This window comes from Mobula hypostoma, chromosome 19, assembly GCF_963921235.1.
Source record: "Mobula hypostoma chromosome 19, sMobHyp1.1, whole genome shotgun sequence".
Lineage (NCBI taxonomy): Eukaryota > Metazoa > Chordata > Chondrichthyes > Myliobatiformes > Myliobatidae > Mobula > Mobula hypostoma.
Window position 1 is genome coordinate 62,453,359 of NC_086115.1, and position 24,832 is coordinate 62,478,190.

The window sequence follows — 24,832 nt, forward strand, 5'->3', positions numbered from 1 at the left end:
TGTATCATTGAAGTCTTTGAAAGACTGTAGCACGGTTTCCAGTTCTTCAATGTCCAGTGAGGTAGGACCTTCTACCACCTTCCTACCTTACCATAGTGGCAGCCGCATTGAACACAGTGCCCCCTTCCTCCTCCCCCCCCCACCCCTGTCCTTTATTCACACAGTACATTGTTTGGTTGGATTCACTGATTGTCAAATGAGGAATGATATCACCACTCTCATGACTGCCTGATGGGTCCTGATTGAGGGTCTCAACCAAAAATCTAAGTTACCTTTTTCCCTTCATAGGTGTTGTCTGACCTATGGAGTCTCTCCATCATTCTGTGTGTTGTCTCACTTTTGCCCTCAGAGGATACAGCAGAATGGAAGTAAATTTCTAGATTAATTGTGGATACATAGAACCCCTGTGGAATTATTAACCTTCTGAGGTTTTCCACCAGTGTTTGCTCATTTGTTACTTGCCATGCCACGTGGTAAGTGGCGATCATGGTCTTTCCATGGGCAATATTATTCTTGACAAGGTGGTATGGTAGCACAGTGGTTAGCACAATGCTTTACACTACCAGAGGCCTGGGTTCGATGGCCTACTTCTGCTTCTATATCTCATGGTCTTAATAAATAAATTTATTTTTTTTCTACAGAAGTAGTTTGTCATTGCCTTCTTCAGGGCAGTGTCTGTGTTAGTGCTACAGACGGTGTTATAGCGCTGATTTGGAAGAACTGATAGCAAATTCACTCCAAAGATACAAGTGGGAATAAGCCTACATGAGAATGTTACAAATTACAAACTAAGCTTTCATTATAACTAGGGCAGATCAGAAGGTAAAAAAACTCTATTAAGATTTCCCTGTGGTGGGCTTTATCTGAATAATTGCAATGCTTCTTTCTGGTATGCAGTATTGTTAATAAAAATAGAAGCACTGGTTTTACCTGAAGCCTTATAGAGTTCTTTCAGATGTCCTTCAGGTAGTTTAACCTCATGGACAGTGAGATCTACAGTGCCTCCTCCACAGTCCACCACAAGATAACGATCACCTAACAAAACAAACATGCTCATAAAGGACTACACGATAATTTATATTTTAAATGCAAATGCAGTGTAATAACATTACTAAATTGTTCACAAATTGCCTTTTAAATACATGTTGTGGCAATGATTCTACTTATTTCAAATTAGAGTTAAAATTAAGCATTGCCTTTCAACAAAAGTTCTGTAAATGTTATTGTCCAGAGAGACCACACGTTTGCCATTTTTTGAGTTTAAATGATTTACAAATAAAATAGCCATTAGCTTGTACTGAAGGAAGGTTCTGCACTGATCTTTAAGACTCAAAGTTCAAATACCTCCACACTACATTTAGTAAATTGGTTAGTGACTTCTTGCCAAATTCCTGCCAGCATTATTTATATTGCAATCTTGTTAAAACAGTTCACAAAGGAATCTGCTGTAAACGCATTTGCTTGTATGCAGCTTAGAACACACACAGCTAGAATTCAACTTTAATTGCATTGTTGTACATAGTATTCATGGTAATTTATTTAAATGTGCTATATTATCTAAATTGTGCTTTTCCCCCTCTTCTGGCAGAGGCTGTAGCTCAGCAGGCAAATAGAGCAGAGGTTCCCAATCTTTCTAATGCCATGGACCTCTACCATTAACCAAGGGGTCCATGGACCCAAGGTTGGGAACCCCTGATTTAGGGGAACGTTTGTAGTTAACGAAAGAAGCTCTCTGTACTTAATGTAAGCTATTGTACAAGATATATTAGGTACGTAAAATATGATGGTATCTTGATGTACTAATGATTAAACTTTATGTCAAAGAATAGATTATGTGGAAACCATTTTAAACTAATTTCCTACAAATTTATTGTGGAAAAGTGAACTTTTATTTAAGCAATTAAAATTGTTAAAGATTAATAAAAGAGATGCAGTGAAGCAGGTTATAAAAGCAGCACAAGGTGTGAAGCCAGTTACACACTGCGGTGAAGTGATTGCAGCATTTATCTTCCTTCTGAGATTCATATCGCAATGTACATATCATGGAAACGGAATATGCAGCAACATACAAAAAAAAGCACCATCACCAGCAACATGAAAATCAGAAAGAACCAAGAACAGCAGGAAAGAAGACACTACCTTGCTCCAATTCTGACCAGATTTCTCCTATGACATTTTCCACCAAAAAGGTGCGACTCTGTCGATTACGGCGTGTGTATTCTTTAGCTAGTTGTTAATAGAGAGAAGATAACTGAGCGTAACACAGAAAGAAACAGAACTGTTGTCAACCTCCAACAATTGATAACGTAAGAAGGATGAAGTTGATTAAAATGAAGGCATTTAATGAAATCAGGAAACAGATTGCAAGGCTTTTTCAGCTGATAAATTTTGGAATGGTGTATGAATATGAATATTCATGATTATAATAATGGCTTGTAAATATCTAAACACACACTGTGTATATGAAATTCCTTTGCCACTACTTTAATGGAGTGGATTATTTAGAAAAGTAGTGGTCAAGGAATGTCATAAAGTCTGGTGGGTTTTTACCTGCATCAGCTTCTATTTCAGGTCAACATTTAGGGAAAAATATAATACCTAAGTTTCCCCAGGCCTAAAAATTATTTTCTTAAACTTATTTTAAAATTTCAAAAGAAATTCGGTCATATTCTTTGACTGACACAAAATATATCTTTACCATCCTCAAGAATTCAATTTGTCATATAATTTTTGTTTAATTTTCTCTTTCAGTTAGAAGTTGTATTGTTAAATTTGAAAATAATTGATTTACTATTGACCTTATTAAAGGGCACAGAGTAATTATATTTAAACATGCTAAGCAGTGTACTACTCATTAGCTTCCTTGAAAAACAATTTGTTTTGCATTATTTCTGAAGGGTCTAATTTATTTACAGTAATTGTGCTAAAGAATTTGAACGCTGTTTAGATTCAAATGCTGAAAGTCTCAAACTTGCTTTTAGTTTGTTTTCACAATCTGGGTCACTGAGATGTGATCTTATTTCAGCAAAGCACAATTAATAAAATAAATGGTTATTATTCTCTTCTCTTTTGCTTGGCCTAATCTAAAATGGGGATGAATAGAATTATAAACACAAAAGATTCTGCAGATGTTAGAAATTCACAGCAATTAGAATTACAAAGAATTATATATGTTTTTAATGTTATGGGAATTGCCAAGAGAAAGATTATACTTAACTCAAATTGACACTATTGTGAAAACCGCATATAGTTACAAAATTCAACAAAACCTTCCTGACTGCAAGAAACAAAGACAGCAGTAGTAAAATGCAACACAACAGGATAGAATGATGAAAAGGTGCATGTCTTACCGAAGTTATCATCATGATAATGGTTCTTAACTATTCTGGTTACTATATTTCATCAAGAAATCTCAAGACATTGGTTAAATGGGGATTCTGAGGATATACTAAGATATATAATCAAATGTAACCAATTAATAAAATAAATGGTTATTATTTTCTTCTATTTATCTCCATTTTTACACTGAAAATGCTAATTTATATTGGGTTAAGATCTTACCTGCACTGCACTGAACAACCTTTTCGTTTCCTAATTTTATGTTCAAGCCTGGATAGAGCCAATAGGTTTTCTGAGAATGTGAGTGTGGGAGCGGGGGAAGACATGAAAAGACTGGGTTCTGTCTTCTGTGTTCACATTTCTACACCCCCATCATAGGACATAGGTCAATCACTAAGGCTTTTCAACAGAATCTCCCGAATTTATCATCTCTATCATAAAGAAAAGCAAGGGCAGCAAACATTTGGCAGCACCACCACCATCACACATCAATCTGTGTTGGAAAGATGTCTCATTATCCCTGGGTCTTGATCGTGCAGCATCCCACCAAGCACTCCTGTGGAAGTACTTTCACCACACACACTGATGTGATTGAAAAATGATGTTAGCCATCAATTAATTTTGAAAAGCTCTCAAGAGTTAGTCAAAATGCTGGAGGGACTCGGCCGGTCAGGCAGCATCTATGGAAATGAATAAACAGTCGAAGTTTCAGGCCGAGACCCGTCATTAGGACTGGAAATGAAGGGGGAAAAGGAAGGAGGACAGGCTAGAAGGTGAAAGTTGAAGTCAGGTGAGTAGGAAAGATAAAGGGCTGGAAAAGGAGAAATCTGATAGGAGAGGAGAGAGGGCCAGAGGAGAAAGGATTATAAAATATATCACTAGACAGATTGTCTCCAGAAATGGAGACTGAGAGATCAAGGAAGCAAGGAAAGGTGTCAGAAATAGACCAAGTGAATTTAAGGGCAGGTTGGAAGTTGGGGGCAAAGTTGGTGAAATTGATGAGCTCAGCACGGATGCATGAAGCAGCGATTTTTTTCCCATCTATGCTAAGGACAACTAATTACTTTTTCCTATTTTCCTACTGTTTTTCCTGAGACTGAAGGTTAAGTCTGCCAAGACTCTCTTTACTGGCCTCACGAAACAATATAAGAGAATAAAGTTTGAATTCATGTTGAAGAAAATTGGCAACTGGTTGACCTTACTTTCAGATGAGTAGAATTAAAATGAAAAGTTTAATTCATCACAAGCAAACCAAAATAATTATTAATCTACATGATAAAATAAAGTTCATATTCACTTACGAACCCAGTAAAAAGGAATTATTACTTAATATAATTTTCCTGGTGAGGAGATTGGCCTACTGGGCACATGACAGAAATTCAGCCATGGGCATGTAAGATCTTGTAGTGTTTAAGTATCAAAAGACCTTCATCAACATTCATCGATGGCTGAAGGTCCAGCGTGTGTTCATAATGGTCAGATTTCCACTCCACAACTTTGAGATTATGACGTCATGAAGTCATGTTTATGATTTTAGTATAACTTTTACAGAGGCAAAAATTCACGTTATTGTGTACATTCATCACCAAGAATATTGAGTTCATGGCTCTTCGTTCCCAAGGACTTTTCATTCCCCATTGAAAAATAAGCAAACAACTTCAGAATCGGGGGTTTAGAATCTTAATGCCGAGGTAGAATTAAGTGAACCCCAGAGCCTTTCCTGTTTTGTTAGTCTCATACGGCCTGCAGCGATCTACAGACAGCAATATAAAGTTCAAAGTTTAAAGCACATTTATTATCAAAGTATGTATACTATAAACAACCCTGAGTTTCTCTCCTTACAGGCAGCTACAAAACGAAGAATCCCAATAGAATCCATTAAAAGAGGCCATTGTGCAGAAGCAAAAACAAATTGTGCAAACAAGAAACATATGCCGACAATAAAATGAATCTCAGAGTTGTATATGGTGGCATATATGTACTTCGATAATAAATTTGCTTTGAATTTTAAACCAATTAATTATTTTATTATTTTCTTTGTGTTGTGGAAAATCTAGAATGTGTCCTACTGGACAGCAGAGACATGACCTAAGCTCTCCATTGTTTTCCCACATGAATTTATGTTGTAATGTTCATTCTCAATCCCTGTGGTTCCAGATGGCTGTTCATTGAAACAAAATAAAATGAAGGTGGACCTTCAGGATGGATTAACCCAGGGATTCTTAACTTTTTTAAATACCATAGACCTCTTTGGCAGTCCAGGGAAGCCTGTGGATTCTTTCTCAGTATAACGTATTTAAATATGTAAAGCAAAATAAATAGAATTACAAAAGAAACTAATTATATTGAAATACAGTTATCAAAGTCATAGGTACTGCTAATACTACTGTGGTTTGTTGTCTACATTCATAATTGAAGGAAATGGTAAATTTCAGTTAGATGTTAGTGAAAATAAAGATGTAAATTTGTTCCCCATCCAAGTTCATGGACCACCTGGAATATATCCAGTGACCCCAAGTTAAAAACCTGTGGATTAACCCAGTGAATGGTCACTTGTTTTGCTGATTTTTTTCCTGGGTATAAATGCAACCAACACTTATACATACGAGAAAATCCCATTTCTGAGTTCCATAGTCTGTTGCTTCAAAATGACATGAACAAGGCATGCGAAACAGAGATGCAAAACCATTGTCGATCTAGTAGACCATTGTTTTTATACCAATAAACTAATTCCTTAAATCAAAGAAGTGAAAGCAAAATAAACCTTAAAAATGACTTATCCAACTTACTAGTGTAATTTCTTCTTTTGGCACTGAATATCCTGAATTTGAAAATTTTCAATAAACCTGATTTATGTAGAATTATTTTATCTATGATTTATTCTTTTAGTGTAATTCCTAAGTATATTAGTTTTGGCTTTGGACAAAACTATCTTCTTAGGCTTTTAATATTGATTATTTGCAAGAATTTGCTTTGCTAATAAATGTGTTAAGCAATGGATAAAACATGCTCAGATGCTTCAACAAAAACAAATAACAAAGCATGCACACAGAAGCACTTGTCTACCTAGATTAAAATTAATAGGGTCCAATCAATTTTAATTTAGTCCTAGACTACTGGAAAGTGAGAAGGATTCTTTTGTTGTCGAGAAATCATGTATACAACTTGGAATTATTTATTGAATATAAATATTGTGCAATAGGCAAATTCAATCTCTAAAGGCTGTATCCAAAAATCAATGACTAGCACTGCCAGGAATTATTGGATGCTTGTTTGTCCTTGATGGACCTTTTAGGATTTGCAGATAGTTTCTTCTGTAGTCTGTTATTGAGAAACCCTAGGTCACTAGAAGAATAAAAAATCATATTGAATTATCTTTATAAAAATTCTGTGATGCTGGAATGAGTCCTAGTGTCATCCCAGAAGTGTTGTTTGATGGGAAATGCACTGATTAGAGTCATAGAGAATCACAGAAATATCCCTTTGGCCCACCTACTCCATGCTGAATTATTAATCTGCCTAGTCTCACCGACCTGTATCTGGACCGTAGCCCTCATTACCCTTCCCAAATGTGTACCTATCCAAATTTCTCTTTAATTTTGAAATTAAAGCCACATCTATCACTTCTACCAGCAGACTGCTCCACACTCTCACAATTCTTTGAGTAAAGAAGATCCCCCCACGTTCTTCCTAAATGTTTGATCTTTCACCCTAAGCTCATGACTTCTCATTCTAGTCTCACCCAACCTCAGTGGAAAAAGCCTACTTATATTTACCTTATTTTTATCCCTCAGGATTTTGTATACCTCTATCAAATCTCCCCTCATTCTCCTAAGCTCTGGGAAATAAAGTCCTAACCTATTCAACCTTTCTCGATAACTCAGGTCCTCAAATCCTGGCAAAATCCTTGTAAATTTTCTCTGCCTTCTTTCAATCATAAATAGATAGATAGATAGATAGATAGATATAAATATAGCAATACATTTATTCAAATACTTCCTGTAGGTAGGTGACCAGAACTACACAAAATACTCCAAATTAGGCCTCACCAATGTCTAATACAACTTCAATTTCACACCCCAAAGTCTGTACTCAAACCTTTGATTTATGAAGGCGATGTGCCAAGTGCTCTCCTTATGACCCTAGCTATCTGTAATACCACTTTCAAAGATCTATGGATCTGTATTCTCAGGTCCCTCTGTTCCACTGCACACCATCTAAGGCCTACCCTGGTTGGTCCTACCAAAGTGCAACACCTCACATTTGTCTGCATTAAATTCCATCCGCCATTTTTTGGCCCATTTTCCAGTTGGTCCAGATCCCGCTGCATGATTTGATAGCCTTCCTTGCTGTCCACTATGTCCCCAATCTCGGTGTCATTCACAAATTTGCTGATCTAGTTTACTATATTATAATCCAGATCGTTGATATAGATGACAAACAACAACAGACCCAGCACAGATCCCTGTGCACACCACAAGCTACAGGTCTTCATTTATAGAGGCACCATCTATGACCACTCTCTGGCTTCTCCCACAAAGCCAATGCCTAATCCAATTCATTACCTTATCATGAATGCCAAATGACTGAACCTCTAGACCAAGCTCACATGTGGGACTTTGTTAAAGGCCTTGCTAAATTCCATGTAGACAATTACCACTTGCCTTCATCAACTGTCCTGGTAACTTCCTTGAAAAACTTTGTAAGATTGGTTAGACATGACCTATTATGCTCAAAGCTATGTTGACTATCCATAATCAGTCCCTGTCTATCCAAATACTTGTATATCTGTCCCTTAGAATACCTTCCAATAACTTATCCACTACTGATGTCTAGTGCACAGGCCAATAATTTCCTGATTTACCTTTAGAGCCTTTTTTAAACAACAAACAACCTAAGCTACCCTCCAATCTTCTGGCACTACACCTGTCACTAAAGACATTTCAAATATCTCTGCTAGGACCACTGTAATTTCTGCAAGAGTCTCCCACAAGGTCCGAGGGAACACCCTATCATGCCCTGTGGATTTATCCACCCTAATTTACATCAAGACATCAAATGCCTCCTCCTTTGTAATCCGTATGTGGTCCATGAACTCAGGGCTGTGTTGCCTCATCTCTATAGGTTCTGTGTTCATCGCATGAGTAAATATAGATGCAAAAGAATAATCCATTTGAGATCTCCCCATCTCTTTCAGCTCACGCATAGATTACCATCCTGATCTCCAGAGAAGCTGTTTTGTCTTTTGCTCTTAATACATCTGGAGAAGTCCTTAGGACTCTCCTTCACCTTGTCTGCTGGAGCAACCTCCTGCCTTCTTATAGCCCTCCTGATTTTCTTCTCAAGTATTCTCTTGAATTTCTTGAACTCCCCAAGTACCTCATTAGTTCCTTCCAGCTTGTACCTGCTGTGCACCTCCTCCTCCTTCTCAACCAGAGCCTCAATATCTCTTAAAACCAAGGTTCCCTCAATCTGTTATTCTTGCTTTTTATTCTGACAGGAAAATACAAACTCTGCACTCTCACAATTTCACCTTTGAAAGCCTCCCACTTCCCAAGTACAGTACATCTTTGCCAGAAAACAAGCTGTCCCAATCTACTCTTGCCAGATCCTTTCTGATAGCATCAAAATTGGCTTATCTCCAATTCAGAATTTTAACCTGCGGCCCAGACCCATCCTTCTCTATAATTATTTTAAAACTACTGGCATCATGATCACTAGAAACGAAGTGCTCCCCCACACAAACTTCTGTTACCTGTCATGTCTCATTCCCTAATAAGAGATCCAGTATCGTCTCTCGCTGTTTTAATCAGATGTCGTTCTACCAAACATTTTCTGCAACCCACTGGCAATCACAGGAACATCCTCTACCTGTAGTATGTCTCACTTGCTTTTTACATGTGTGGCCTGGCATGGTTTCCTTTAAAACATTATAGAAACCATTCTTGAAAAGCCAAGACCCACCCAGAACTGACCTCTGAGCAATTTTCAGCCATAGCAATTGGTAAACGTTGGCAGGGTGGGGGTGGGGTTGAAGAGGAAGCATATACAGGATGACTGATAGATCTCTGGGATCACCACCTTCATGAAAAAGTATTTCCTCATCTGCTGTTCAGGATAGAATGTACGGTAAAACTCCATTGGCATTGCACACTCTGGAGTTTGGGAGTGCTGGACCATCAGATACTTCAGCTTCTAGCCATGGCCACAAACCTACCCATGTTCCTGACCTTAGCCCTGTCATATACCCAGCACACAATCCAGATGCTAAACCTACACTAAGCCCATAGTTTTGACCCTGGCCTAAGTTCACTCTCTGGACTTGTTAGTGAGCCAGATGCCGAAGAATTAGGATTTCCAAAAGATTACTTAGTCGATTATCTGAGTTATACTGTACATGCATAAATCACATTAAAGATGTACATGGTATTTGAATAAAATGCCATTCCAATGAAAATCACAGCCCTTTACTCTGTGATATTTCAAATAACACGTGACTTTCATGAAGATAATATTTCTTTAAAATTCTAGGTGTTTCTTAGCTTCAAAAAAAAGAAACAATACTTGCAAAATGCCTTGAGGTATTTTATCATATTCCTACACAGAAAAAAATTATATTCATTTAAAACAAGATTATATACCCTTCAAAGTTAAACTCTAACCATCCAGCTACAATAAGAACATGTTGTTCCTTAGCAACGTTCACTACATGACTGTGGATCAGTGGAACTTGCCTGAAAACTATTCACTAATAAAGTTGGAAATCACAGGAAATTTGAAGAAAAATAAAAACACCATACTTTGGTAATTCCTTCACAAATAGTGTGCTATGAATTGAGGAGATATGTATGCTGCTTTACATTATGTTTGTGCAATAAAATTTGGTATGCCAGTCCCACACAATGGGTCAGATACTGAGTGGGGAGCAGCACTGATTCTCTGAAAGCAGCTGTATACAGCACAGGTGAACTGCTTAGGAACTGAAAAGACAGATCTAACCAAGTAATGAAATGGTAATGAAAAGGAATGATGGATTAGATGCTGGTTATCTAAAACAAAGCAAACAAGACCAGTGATGTTTTATTTATTTAATTGAGATGCAGCATGGAACAGGCCTTCCCAGCACTTCGTGCCGCACTGTCCAATGATTCCCTGATTTAATCCTAAACTAATCATGGGACAATTTACAGAGATCTATTAACCTCCCAACAGAATGTCTTTGGACTGTGGGAGGAAACCAGAGCATTCGGAGGAAACCCACGTGGTCACGGGAAGAACGTACAAACTCCTTGTAGACAGCAGCCTGAATTGAACCCGGGTTACTAGTATTGTAAAGCATTGTGCTAACCACACTTCCATGCAGCTCAATTCCTTCACACATTGCCAGTAAAGGAAATTAATACACCGTTGCACGGCCATAATGAAGGGTCTCGACCTGAAACTTCGACTATTTATTAATTTCCAAAGATGTCACTTGGCCTGTTGAGTTCCTCCAGATTTTATGTGTGTTACTGCAGAGTTTTCAGCTTCAGCATATTCTCTTGTGTTAATACACTGAACGCAGCTATGAAAGGAGCTCAGCATGAATAGCAACAGATGGTATTTGGGAAATTAAGCATAACATTATAAGAAAATTGGTCTGGAGCTTGTAACCTGATTTAATTGTGTGCACTGAAGTGCACACTATTACCAAAGTGATCACAAACTCAGTGATATCCAGAAGCAATTGTTTTCTTATTGGAAAAGAACTGACAAAGCCTTACAGCTTAAACACAGCCCTCCCAAAGTATTGAGGATAATTGTCTTCCGATATTCCGGGATATCCATCTGATGAAAGTCTGCAGGGTGTTCTGACTCCCATACCCATTCCGACATGTCAGTCCACGGCCTCACCTTGGTAACCTCAGGGTGGAGGAGCAACACCTTATATTCTGTCTGGGTAGCCTCCAAACCGATTATCGATTTCTCTTTCTGATAAACAAATTCTCCCAACCCCTTCTTCTATTCCTCACTCTGACCTTTTACCTCCTCTCAGCTGCCTGTTGCTTCCCCAGGGTCCCCTCCTCCTTCCCTTTCTCCTATGGTCCATTCTCCTCTCCTGTCAGATTCCTTCTACTCCAGCTCTTCATCTTTCCCACCCCTGGATTCACCTATCCCCTTTCAGCTCGCCTCTTTCCACTCCCCTCACCTTTTTAATCCGGCATCTTCCTCATTCCTTCTCAGTCCTGAAGAAGGTCTCATCCTGACCTGCTGAACTCCTTCAGTATTTTGTGTGTGCTCCACGGGATGGGGGGGAGGGGTGCTTTTTTAATAATTCAGATTGAGGCTCAGTGGAAGTCTTAGCAGAATGAGAAATTAGCAGAGGTACCGGTGATGTGGTTAGGCTGACAGTGTGTCCTGTGTTAATGTCAGATGACTTCCAAGGAATGCCAAAATTGTACGGTTTGTTACTAAGAAAAAATTTCTAGTTTCAAATTTAGTCCTTATCATTTCTACAGTTTCACAATCAACTGAGCCCACAAGAGTTAAATAAAAAGAGAAAATGCCGGAAACGCTCAATAAACATCTGCGATGAGAAAAGTTAAAAGTCATCAACCTGAAGTATGCTATGGAGTTCGAATGATATTTGTTTAAACTGAAAATCAGCTGGATTGGTTGGCTTGGCTTTCTCTCAGGCAGGGTCAACATGGGAGGAGGCCATAACATGAAGTGTGCCCATTTCCTGACCATGATGCAGAGGGATTTGGGATTTTGAAGCTCCAAAGTGCTGTTTGCAGGTGGAGTGATTTGGGAAGAGGTCTCATTCCAAGAAGTACATTCCCAAGGGGTAACCATGGAGACTGGACTTGGAGGATTAGGGGAAGTATCGTCACTGTTAAATCATGAGAAAGGTTGCAAAGGTATTTGTCTTATTTATGAGGCTATTTTTAATTTTATGTTTATTTATAATTTCATATACTCTATTTTCATATGCTGTAGGTGGCCATTTGGTCCATTGGGTCAATGCAAGCTCTCAGAACAATCTTATTTCCTCCTCAGGCGCCCCATTAGCTCCCCACTGATTCTCCTGCCACCCGTCCGCACGATGGCGATATACAGCAGCTCAATAGTTGATCAACCCAAACATCTTTGGGATGTGGACAGAAACAGAGCACCTAGGGAAAACCCATAGACTATCCAGCCAGTGTAATAACTGTTTAGATACAGCCATGGCAGATCACATGTGCCAGTGAATTTGCTCACAAAGTTTCCAAATCAAATAATAACAACATGTTTTTTATTTATAGAGTGATGTTGATTAAGGGATCTCAGTTAATGACAACCAAAGGGATGACTTGCTCCTCTCAGACTGATATCATATTCACTTAAGACTCAGAGGCCATTTGTCCATCCAGTTAATGGTAGCCATCCCATCAATCCTCCAAGAGGACCACAAACTTGTCATGGTTGGGAGGCTTGCGTGCCTTAGTGACCTGGAGAGCTATGCCACTTGGAATCAGGACCTTGCGCTTTGGCTCTTGGTGGGGTCACCCATGCCAAACTGGTCAAAGGGTAGAGGCCAGACCAAGAGTGGTCCACATGTCCTCCAGGTTCGGGAGTTCAGCTCAGAACAAACAACTCTGACTGGTGAAACAAAACTGTGATAGAAAGAGCACGAAGAATCCCTCTACATCTGTGTGCGATGGTATTCCTGAGTCTCAACCTGGGACTTCTGTGACTGACAGTAAAGAAAACCAAGAGAACCTTCATTGTTGCCCTAGACACCAGCAGCATAATGTGCAGAAACAGATGCATCCCATTAATATTACACCACCCCCCCCAATTTAATTGCTACCCTAATGTCCACTATTATCCCTAATCTCTCCAGCCCCCAGCTACACAGTGGTTAATGTAAAATAGTCAATCAATTTACCAACCACCTATACAAGGGTTAGCTTACAAAAGCCAATCAGCTTACCAACTAAAACATCTACGGAAACTGGGAAGACATTGGGGAAGACACACAGTCCCAAACAGCATGGAAACTGAGACCACTGGCAGCATCACTAACTGCTGCTCCACCACATAGTGAATACAAAGCCCTCCCGCACCACTGACCACATCTACATGGAGGCTGTCGCAGGAACGTGGCATCCATCATCAAGGACCCCTGCCACCCAGGCCATGCTCTCTTCCTGCTGCTGCCATCAGGAAGGAGGTACAGGAGCCTCAGAACCCACATCACCAGTTCCGTAACAATGGTTAACCCTTGACTATTAGGCTCTTGAACCAGAGGGGATAACTTCATCCAAGTTCACTTGCTCCATCATTGAACTGTTCCCACAACCTATGAACTCACTGTGAAGGACTCTTCACCTCATGTTTTTGATATTTATTGCCTATTTATTAATTATTATTATTTTGTTTTTTAAGTGAATGCCCGCAAGAAACCAAATCTCAGGGGGGTATATGGTGACATATATGTACTTTGATAATAAATTTACTTTGAACTTTGAACTATGTCCTGCAGGTTCCGTCTTCCCAATGCCTGGAATATATGGTTCCATGCAGGAGAAACTGGAAGGTAGATTCATTTAGAGTGCTGTGGTATTATCAGTACATACCAAATGCCAGCTCATCTCCTGGGAGTGGCTCCTGATCATCCTGGTGTGCATATGAGTACAATACAGACCTCAGTGGTGAAGAATCTTCGATATTCTATCCATAATGACATTGCTTCATTAGAATTAAGAAATGTTTCGAAATCTGATACCTCAAAGTAATAAACAGATACAGATACCATGTGTTATTCCAGATGCAAGTGTTTCAGTGGGGTTATACCCATTGACAGCCTCCTTGGTACTGAGGTCAATCATCTGATGAAGGCGGAGTTTCCGGCAGTAGATGGAGGCAGCCTCGGGCTCGAGGGCAATAATGAGCTGCTCCGGGCAATCGGGTGATGCCAGACCTGCCTAGAGAAGTGAAGCAAATCGAAAACATTAGTCCGGTCTCAGGAGAACCTAGGATCCCCAAGAGGTCCCTCAGTCTGTTGATCCTATTCTAGCCCAAATGACAAATATTGCAGATGTTAGAAATCTGAAATAAAACCAGAGAATATGGGAAATACATGGTGGGGTGGGCAGGTCTGTCATTAGGGAAACATAGTTGATTTCTTAGGGCAATGATTTTATTGCAATTTTTATTTTGCATAAATTTAACCCTTTTAATCATCATTTGACAATACTGTGGATTATGGCTAATTGGGCCATCGATTAATTGGGACAGCCACTTATTTGGGACAAATCTTAAAGAACAAATACTAGTCGAGAAAATGACTGGGATTTCCTTCATTTATTTTAGGACACTATACTGGTTAATTAGGACACGGGACTGTAGCCAAATAGTTTCCAACTAGTGTAAAGGCCTGGTAAAGATTTTATTGCTAATGTCATGGAGTATTTCACGTAATGGTATTCTGTAGAAGCAGTGTGTTCTGCTGATAGAGTTTGGGTTACCGTTAAAGATAAGGGACGCTTAGGAATGTTGTGTCATCAAATCAGGATGGTGGAACTGGGAGAAGTTTCTGGAGAACATTGGGGGAGAGGTTTTGTGATGGACACTGAGGTAGGTTGAGATCCTTTTTCAGCGGGAGATGGAGGGAGAAGCAGCTCAAGCGAACCACTGTATGAATTCCTCCATCGTTAACAACTAGGAACTAATACACAGTTTTACAGTACTGTGATGCTCTAATTTGTTCTGTATCTCATTTAAATACATAATTTGTTACGTAGTTAAATGGTAGCTTGTCTTTTTATGCCTTTTCAATTATTTCCGTGAAACTACAACTAACTGGGGCATCTGCTTAATTGAAACAAAATGTACAGGTGCCGATGTGTCCCAATTATCCGGAATCCACTGTAATTAGCACACAACAAGGCAAACAACACCTAGGCTGGGTTACTGACAATGCCAAGTTATGAGTTGCCCTTATTTCTTCTTTCTAAGTATTGAGGCCATGCTTAAATATCATTGTTCATTTTGTATTCGTGATGACAGGGCACCACAGTAGCATAGTTGGTAGTGCAACACTGTTACAGCTCGGAGCATCCCGGAGTTTGGAGTTCAATTCTGGCAGTCTGTCAGGAGCTTGCATGTTCTCCTCGTGACCCTGAGGGTTTCCTCCGGGTGCTTCAGTTTCCTCCCACAGTCCAAAGATGTACAGGCTAGTAGGTTAATTGGTTATTGTAAATTGTCCTGTAATTAAGCTACAGTTAAATTTGTAGGTTGCTGGCTGGTGCTGCTCATTGGGCTGGGAGGGTGCGTCCTGTGCTGTATCGCTAAATAAAAATAAAAATAATTAAAATGAATCCTCTATTCTCAATATTTACTGTGTATTAGTATTTGGTCATTAACTCACGGGAATGGTCCTTCCACCTCCGTGTGTGTAATTTCTTTCACTGTTGGTCAGTGTGTCGGTTCCATACAATCATTAGGCTTCTCATGGCCACTCTCCATGTCATGTCACTACTTGAGCTCCATACTTATGTAACACTCGCTTCGCCTAGTGGCTTAATATAGGGGGTGATAACCCCCTGCCCGGCCAAACTTAAGAAATCTTGTTTGGGTGGATGCTGCGCGATGTGTCCCCTGTTACAAATGAGTACCCCGAAATAACAAACAGTACACAATATGCGATTAAACGATTAAGCTTTATAACTCTTACTTTGACTATATGGTTAGTAGAGAAACGAAATATATACATTAAAAAAGGCCCAAATCTTAGTAAACAGTCTGTGCACAAAGTTGGAGCTCACTCATACGCCAGTCGGTCCCCATCAACTCCGGTCCTCCGGTCGTCGCTGCCCTTTGGACCTTCGCTCCGAGTCCACCCTGTCCAACGGGCTACCAAATCTCTCCACTCGCGTCTTCTCTCTTCATCGCTCTCTCTCTCTCTCTCTCTCCCTGTCTGGCAAAAGCCCACGAAATCAACTGCTTCCACATTCACCAGACAGAGCAACAAAATCCTGATTGGCTAACATGCATTTGCTGTCCTGTTATCTCCAGCCATAACCCAAACATTGCTGCTACAGAGAAGCCGTTACTTCAGCAGTGAACATTACAAAAAAAACCATTACATTAACAGCACGTTACATTTAGAAGCAGCTATTAGCACTCAGTTCATGTCGTGATGCTCCCAACAACAATAATAAGTGCAGAGACTATTCTTGCACCAGAGGGGATCTTTGTCCCGTTGCTATGTCACCTTTTAAAAACTGCTGAGCTGATATCAGCCCAGGTCTGATGGAAACTGAGCACTGAATTGGACTACTGTATATTGTATTCGCAATCAATTCTTGACTCACACACTGCCTCTAACTGTCAGAATAACTGGCAGCCTTGCCTTTTGCCCTTTATAGAGAACTGTACTTTTCCTGCATCATAATGTCCACAAGGGCTTCTCGGAGTTTGTTCACAATTTAAAGTGCTACTGGCTGACTTTACCTGCCTGAAACTATTTATTCTCACCTCTTTCCATAGTGACGCAGTATGCATCTGTGCCAATGTTCACTTTGATGTTTTGATGATTTGTATTCACACTGATCCATAAATTACTGCTTTCTTTCTAAATCACTGTGCTAATGACTCAGGTGGTGGACCTTTCCGGTAACTCTGATTTTCTCCTCACAGATGCTCCTGATCTGATGAGTAGTCCAGTTTTTACTGTTTAATTTTATAAGGAATATTCAGCTGCTTCCCAATGTAGTGTGGACTTTTCATTCCAGTTCCTAATCTGGTGAGCCACTGCTTGATTTTCTGCAGTGAAAAATACATTCCCAAAACTAAACCTTGTATTCCAAATAAGATTCAACCAACTGTAATTGCATAAAATCTCTCATACTTCACATACAAAATTCCAATCTCCTATGTTAAAATTAAGCTCTTTTTTGGCACTCTTGTCACCTGCACGCCCACCTATAACGAGTGGCATGTTAGTGTCCCCAAATGGTTTTGTTCAGCTGTCCCATTTCCTGTGACAATTATTCAAATTGCTTTCTTTCTTGTTAGGCCAACTCACCAGTTGTTATATTAAACAGCACCCTGTGTCACTTTTTCAATCTGTTCTTTCACAAATTTTCACTTTCCTTCATAATTCATTAAAGGGAAAATGCTTCAGTCATCACAAGGGTGTAAATCTAGCAGGAAAAATGAACAGCTTTTAATTAATCCAATCAATTACCAATTCATAAAAATCATAGGCTGGACCTCTTACAGAACAAAGATTAACTCTTGGCCTCCCAATTTATCTTGTCATGGCCCTTGCACCTTAGACCATAAGATATAGGAGCAGAATTAGGCTATTTGGCCCATCAAGTCTGGTCCGCTATTTCATCGAGGCTGATCCATTTTTCCTCTCTGCCCCAATCTCCTGCCTTCTCCCCATATCTCTTCATGCCCTGACCAATCAAGAATCTATCAATGACTGGCCTTAAATATATATATAAAGACTTGGCCTACACAGCTGCCTGTGGCAATGAATTTTACAGGTTGTCTCTTCTCTGGCTAAAGCAATTCCTCCTCATCTCCATTCTAAAAGGATGCCCCTCTATTCTGAGGCTGTAGGAAACATCCTCTCCATATCTACTCTATCGAGCCTTTCACCATTCAATAGGTTGCAATTAGGTCACCCCTCATTCTTCTGAATTCCAGTGAATACAGGCCCAGAGTCATCAGACGCCCTTCATATGACAAGCTGTTTAATCCTGGAATCATTTTCGTGAACCTCCTTTGAACCCTCTCTAGTTTCAGTACATCCTTTCTAACATAAGAAGCCCAAAAACTGCTCACAATACTCCAAGTGAGGCCTTACCAGTGCTTTATAAATTCTCAGTATTACATCCTTGCTTTTATATTCTAGTCCTCTTGAAATGAATGCTAACATTGCATTTGCCTTCCTCACCACAGATGCAAATTGCAAATTAACCTTATCCTGCACAAGGACTCCCAGAAAACCAGAAGACATAGGAGCAGAATTGGGCCTTTTGGCCCATCCAGTCTGCTCCACCATTCAAGTCTGCTCTAACATTCAATCATGGCTGACCCTTTCTCCCCCCTCCTCAGCCCCACTTCCTGGCCTTCTCCCAATACCCCAGCCTCAGATTTTTGTGTTTTCTCTCTATTTAGAAAATAGTCAACCCTTTCATTTCTTCTACTAAGGTGCATGAACATACACTTCCTGACACAGTATTCCAGCTGCCACTTCTTTGCCCATTATCCTATTCTGTCTAAGTCCTTCTGTAGCCTATTTCCTCAAAACTACCTGCCCCTCCTCCTGTCTTCAGATTGTCTGCAAACTTTACAAGAAAGCCATCAATTCCATCATCCAAATCATTGGCACATAATGCAAAAAGAATCGGACACAACACAGACCCCTGTGGAACACCACTAGTCACCTTTCAGCGTATCTGCACTGAATTATCTCTGTAACAGTATTCGCTGCTTTTCCCTTGCACTGTCTCAATGTATTCATGTTCCAAAATTATCTGATTGCATGGAAACGAAAAGGCATTGTGTCTCAGTACATGTGACAATCATAAGTCACAAACATAAAAAAGTCTGCAGATGCTGGAAATCTAAAGTAACACACAAAATGCTGGAGGAACTAAGCAGATCGGGCAGCATCTATGGAAATGAATAAACAAAGAGTCAACATTTCGGGTTGAGACCCCTCATCAGGACTGGGAAGTAAGGGGGAAGATGCCAGAATAGAAAAGTAAGGGGAGGGGAAGGAGGACAAACCAGAAGATAATAGGTGAAGCCAAGTGCGTGGCAGACATAAAGGGCTGGAGAAGAGGAATCTGATAGGAAAGGAGAGGGGACCATTGGAGAAAGGGAGACCATTTCATCAGTAACTTTCAATTCCTTGGCCCTCTCAGTCTCATTTTTACCATGATCAGTCGTACACTTCAGTCCCCCATCAGGAATGCCGCAAGCTCTCTGCTTCGTTCATAAGAAAAGAACCAACCAATCCCCCTCCAGCACAACCGTCCTACATCTGGCTGAGATGGTCCTCACCCTCAATCATTTTTCCTTCAGTTTCTCATATATGCATAAATCTCTGCAGTTGCTGGAAATCCAGAGCAACACACGCAAAGTATTGAAAGAACTCAGCAGGTCAGGCAGCATCTACGGAAATTAATAAATATTTCAAACTGAGGCCCTGTCTTCAGGACCTACTACTAATTACCAATCAGACCACTCTTATAGAGCATACAAGCTTACAGCACACTATATGCCTTTCAGTCCACAATGGTGGACCAACCTTTTAACCCACATCACGATCAATCTAACCCTTCCCTCTTACATAGCTCTCCACTTTTCAGTCATCCATGTACCTATCGAAGAGATTCTTAAATGTCTCTAATGTATCTGCCTCTAGCATCACCCCTGGCAGGGTGTTCCACACACCCACCATTCTCTGTGTAAAAAGACTCATCTCTGACATTCCCTCTATACTTTTCTTCAATCGTCTTAAAATTATGACCCCTCACATTAGCCTTTTCTGCCCTGAGAAAAAGTCTCTGGCTATCCATTTATCCCTTTCGTTATCTTGTACAGCTCTATCAAATCACCTTTTAATCTAGTATTCTGCAGAGCAAAGTTTGTCAGCCTATCCACAGGTTTAGCTTGATCTACAGAGCAGAATCTACTTAAAACCAGGTGAACTAGCAACAGAAACATGACAAGTTTTCCGGAAAATCTCTTAATTTGCAGGGAAAAGAAATGTAGGCCAGGACTACAGAGAATACACTCGCACATGGGCCTAATCAGATTGGTAGAGTCAGCAGTTTGATCAGTCAAATGACTCCTTCCAGCTCAAAAACAGGCCTCTCTTTCTATAAGCCCATAATGAACACTTTGCCATTACACTTTAAAGCTACAGTACCTACCTGCAATAGAACCGTATTCTTCCACACATTGCCTATTTGTGCCTGTTTAAATGCCTTTTCAATGGAGTCCTTTACCTCACCTCATTCTGATGATTACTCTGTCAGTGTATTCCAGGTATCAACCACACTTTGCTTAAAAATTTGCCCCTCAGGTTCCCTTTAAAACATCTACCTCTCAGCTTAAATCTCTGCCCTCTTGTTTTTGATGTCCCCCACACGGCCCTAATATTGGAAAATGATTTTGGCTATTATATTTTTAAAGAAAAAGATTGGCTTTATTGTCACACGAATATTGAAACCTACAGTGAAGTGTGTCACATCAAATTAGCGAGGGTTGTGCTGGGCAGTCCATGCTTCAGGTGCCAACACGACATGCCCTGAACTTACCAACCCTAACCGTATATCTTTGGAATGTGGGTGGAAACTGAAGTACATAGAGTACGTTTATGAGGGGTGCAGGTATAACTTCACCTTTCGTAGATATCATTACATCAGGTCAACACTTAGCCTTCTTTGCACAAAGGAAATCAAAATCTGCCTGTCCAATTTCTCCCCATAGATAAAGATTAACAATCCAGACAACATCCTGGTGACTCACCTTTGCACTTACACCAGCACATTCACATCCTTCCAATAGTCTGACAACCAGCAATACTCCAAATGCAGCCCACCCATTGCTTTGGAAATCTACAATACTTACCTAAGCTGTAATACTTACCTGAGTGTTATTGGATTATTTGTGATCTTAACCTTTGGTCCCTTTAGACTGCCAAAGCCAGGGTTGCTAGTAGAGATAAGTTCCTGCTGGCTGTTAAATGTTCCCCAATGGAGTGCGTCTCAAATAGTTCCTGACAATCAAGTCCAGCTCCTGGCTTTTAATGTGTGGTTTAGTTACTCTGCCTGGTGGAACCATTTCTATTGACAGGAGAAGGAGTAAAAGCAGGTTGCTGCCACCTTAAAACCAGTCACTTTAGGCAGATGGGGCTCATCAGCTGTGGTTGGCACTACATCTAGGAGAAGGAAAACTCTGATCTCAATCCTCTGCCGCTTTGCAGCTATACCCACTCATGGGGAAGGCTTTGGGAGGAAACCCTGAGGAAAGATGCAGAGTTGGAGTCCCTAAGGCAGTCCTACGTTGAGTTCAGCACTGACTGGGAACTCCTGTGATGCCACTGATACCAGACTGTATCAGTCTCTGCCGTTCCTTTGCTGAGGGGAGAGGGAGAGGCTGCTGCATTGGCAACAACTTGCTCTTCATATTGTTCTGCCCTGACTTGCCAGACATTCGTTGCCGACCCAACCAATGAAGGGCCTTGGATCTTATCCCTTGAGGCTTGCTGTATACATATCTAACTTACTTTGTAGGCTGCATGTCTCATGAATTGTTTTGCAGGTTGCTTCCATATTGCTGGCACGGTAATGACCCATCTGACTTCCGAGTTGTCAAATTGTGAACCAGTTTGGTCACTCAGCTCCTGAAAACAGAATGACATCAGTGACAGCTTTCCTGTTCTCCGTTTGCTTGAAAATTGCACAACTTACCCGTTTTAAATATTACCAGATGTATCCGTCTCTGCCGCTCCTTTGGATTCATCAGCTGTGTGGACTGCTAAGGCGATCATCAGGGTCTCTCTTCCATCCATCAGGGATATTTATCAGGAATGCTATATACCCGGGGATGTTAGCATTGTCAATAATCCCTCCCATCCGCCCAACAATCTCTTTGACCCCCTACCATCAGGCAGGACGTATCGTGGCATTATGACAAGAACTGTTAGGATGGGCAACAGCTTCTTCCCCAGGTCATTAGATTTCTGAGCTCCCTACCACCACACAGGTCTCCGCGTGAATGAAGCACCAGTGGCGTTATACTGTTTACCTTTTAACTTGTGTATGAACTTCATGATTTGTTAACTTATTTGTGGTAATATTACTTTATATGTTATGCATGTGAGTTATATGGACTGTGTTGTGCACCTTGGTCTGGAGGAACATTGTCTTGTTTGCCGGTGTACATGTGTACAGTTGAATGACAATAATCATGAACTTGAACTTGATGCTTACAATTTTTACATGACAAGTTTAATCTTACTGATGAATTAGTTTGCAAATACTGGATAGATGTATTTTAACATACTATCAGCTCTAGAAATTTGAAACACAGATTTTGCCTTCTGATCTTGAATCCATTTCATTTGGCAACTGGCTATGTGGGGATAATTACTGGGAAAAAGAATTCTGAAGATGAAAGAGTGAAGAAATTGTTATTTGTAAGGGTTGGTGAGCCTACTGAAACCATGAAATCTGAACCCAGGCTTTACTAATAAGAGTAACATTATGGGAATCTATTCAGAACTGAAAATCACTGCACAAATTGGAAAGAAAGCACTTTTTCACGGAAGGTGTCAGATTTCTTAGACGTTCAGTGAAGTCATAAGAACTGCTAAATCTCTTTGTCTGATACATCAAGCTTTAAAACTGTTGTGATCTGTTGCTGACCAGCTGCATCACCGTCTGGGACGGAAATTGTAAGGCATCTGATTGCAAGTCCTTACAAAGGATTGTGAGGGCTGCTGAGGGGATCATTGGGGTCTCCCTTCCACCCATCAGAGATATTTATCAGGAGTGCTGTGTACATATGGGTCTTGGCATTGCTGGTGAATGCTCCCATCCACCCAACAATTACCTCTCCTTCCCCCCACCCCACCATCAGGCTGGAAGTACCATAGCATTCGGACAAGAACTGTTTGGATGGGAAATAGCTTCTTCCCCCAGGATATAAGCCTACTGAAGTCCCTGCACCACCCAGGTCTTATAACGTATGAAGAGCCAGTAGCGTTATACTGTTTCCTCTTTAACTTGTATTGCAATGCACCTTATTGTTTGTTAATTTATTTGATAATATGACTTTATGAGTTACGTTTGTGAGTATATATACTGTGTTATGCAACTTGGTCTCCAGGAATTTCATTTCAATTAGCGGCATTCATGTGTACGGATGAATGACAAACTTGAACTTGAAAATGGTTTACCAGTATAGTACTGAACAGCACAAACTTCAAAATATATGTGACAAGCGAACTTCCATTAAAAACATCTCATGAATGTCACAGTTAAAATGAAACCATTTTATATATGTCCTTTGTTACTTCCAACACACCTGTAAGGCATGGTCTTTGAAGAACATTAGTGCAAAAGCAAAAATTTCAATAGCTTTGACCTTTTTCCCATTGGTAGCTTCCAGTTCTGTATCAATTGTGAGATCCTAGATGACAGAAAAAGAAATAAATGCACCACTCACCGTTAGTTTGATACAGTAACAATTGTCCACACTTTCACAGAGTTATAACACTAGTCACACATAGGACAATCTATTTAAAAGCAGGCTGCTTAAAAGCAATTTCTTAAAAGTAACTTACTGTCCCTATGATCAAATCACTACTGAAATCTTTTTGAGTGCTACTTTCACTCTGCGACATTTCAGCACAGCTCTTAAGAATTAGATTTCTAAGACCTTATATAAAGTGTATCAACAGTTCTACAAGGGTTACACTCAACACTAATCCTGTGCAAAGTATTCAAAAAGATTTAACGGCAATTTTCTATCTTCAACAATTAGAGAGAGATCTGAAAGAATGCATTGCATGTCTGTAATAGATCTTGCTCCATTTTTGCTCCATGGAATGAGCTGCAATGACATGGTCAGCCAGCAATTAAATGCCACCCTGGCATTAATGAATTCCGAGGAGGAAACGTGTACAGGTATCTGTTAAGCTTCTAATTGAGTTAGGTGAGTGTCTCAGCAGCTTATAAAAAGGATGCTGCTCATATTTTGATAGATAAAGGTGGAACAGTAAGATTTTAGAATTGATTTTACCTGCTTTGAAATCCATTAGGGACTTGATTTTCTTTCTTTTTGGCACTCTTCATCTTTCGCAGAGCTTTGCAATTGAGGGTAGTTTACTTCTACTTTGGTGTTATAGGTTTTGAGTTTACTGATGAGGCCAATCTGGGCACACCTAATGTGAATGACCTATTGCCAACAAGGTAATAAAACTTTTTCCATGCTTGCAACAGTGTGTGTCAGACAGAGTGATCAGCAGCACTGGGGTTCCACAGGGGACTGTCCTGTCTCCCTTTCTCCTCACCATTTACACCTCGGACTTCAACTACTGCACAGAGTCTTGCCATCTTCAGAAGTTTTCTGATGACTCTGCCATAGTTGGATGCATCAGCAAGGGAGATGAGGCTGAGCACAGGGCAATGGTAGGAAACTTTGTCACATGGTGTGAGCAGAATTATCTGCAGCTTAATGTGAAAAGACTAAGGAGCTGGTGGTGGACCTGAGGAGAGCTAAGGTACTGGTGACCCCTGTTTCCATCCAGGGGGTCAGTGTGGACATGGTGGAGGATTACAAATACCTGGGGATACGAATTGACAATAAACTGGACTGGTCAAAGAACACTGAGGCTGTCTACAAGAAGGGTTAGAGCCGTCTCTACTTCCTGAGGAGACTGAGGTCCTTTAACATCTGTCGGATGATGCTGAGGATGTTCTACGAGTCT

The 24,832-nt window shown here is 40.3% G+C and overlaps 1 protein-coding gene across 2 annotated transcripts in view; it reads right to left on the minus strand.

The window, feature by feature from the left end:
• hspa12a (heat shock protein 12A) overlaps positions 1-24,832 on the minus strand; it is a 109,092-nt gene that overhangs the window by 17,326 nt on the left and 66,934 nt on the right. Inside the window, exons 5-9 of one of the 2 annotated variants that reach the window (XM_063072036.1) lie at positions 23,428-23,532; positions 21,626-21,742; positions 14,120-14,291; positions 2,140-2,226; positions 931-1,035 (exon numbers count right to left, since the gene is read on the minus strand). In XM_063072036.1, coding sequence (XP_062928106.1) covers positions 931-1,035; positions 2,140-2,226; positions 14,120-14,291; positions 21,626-21,742; positions 23,428-23,532 — 586 coding nt within the window. The remainder of the gene's footprint in view (positions 1-930; positions 1,036-2,139; positions 2,227-14,119; positions 14,292-21,625; positions 21,743-23,427; positions 23,533-24,832) is intronic. The other variant, XM_063072037.1, reaches the window with a different exon arrangement.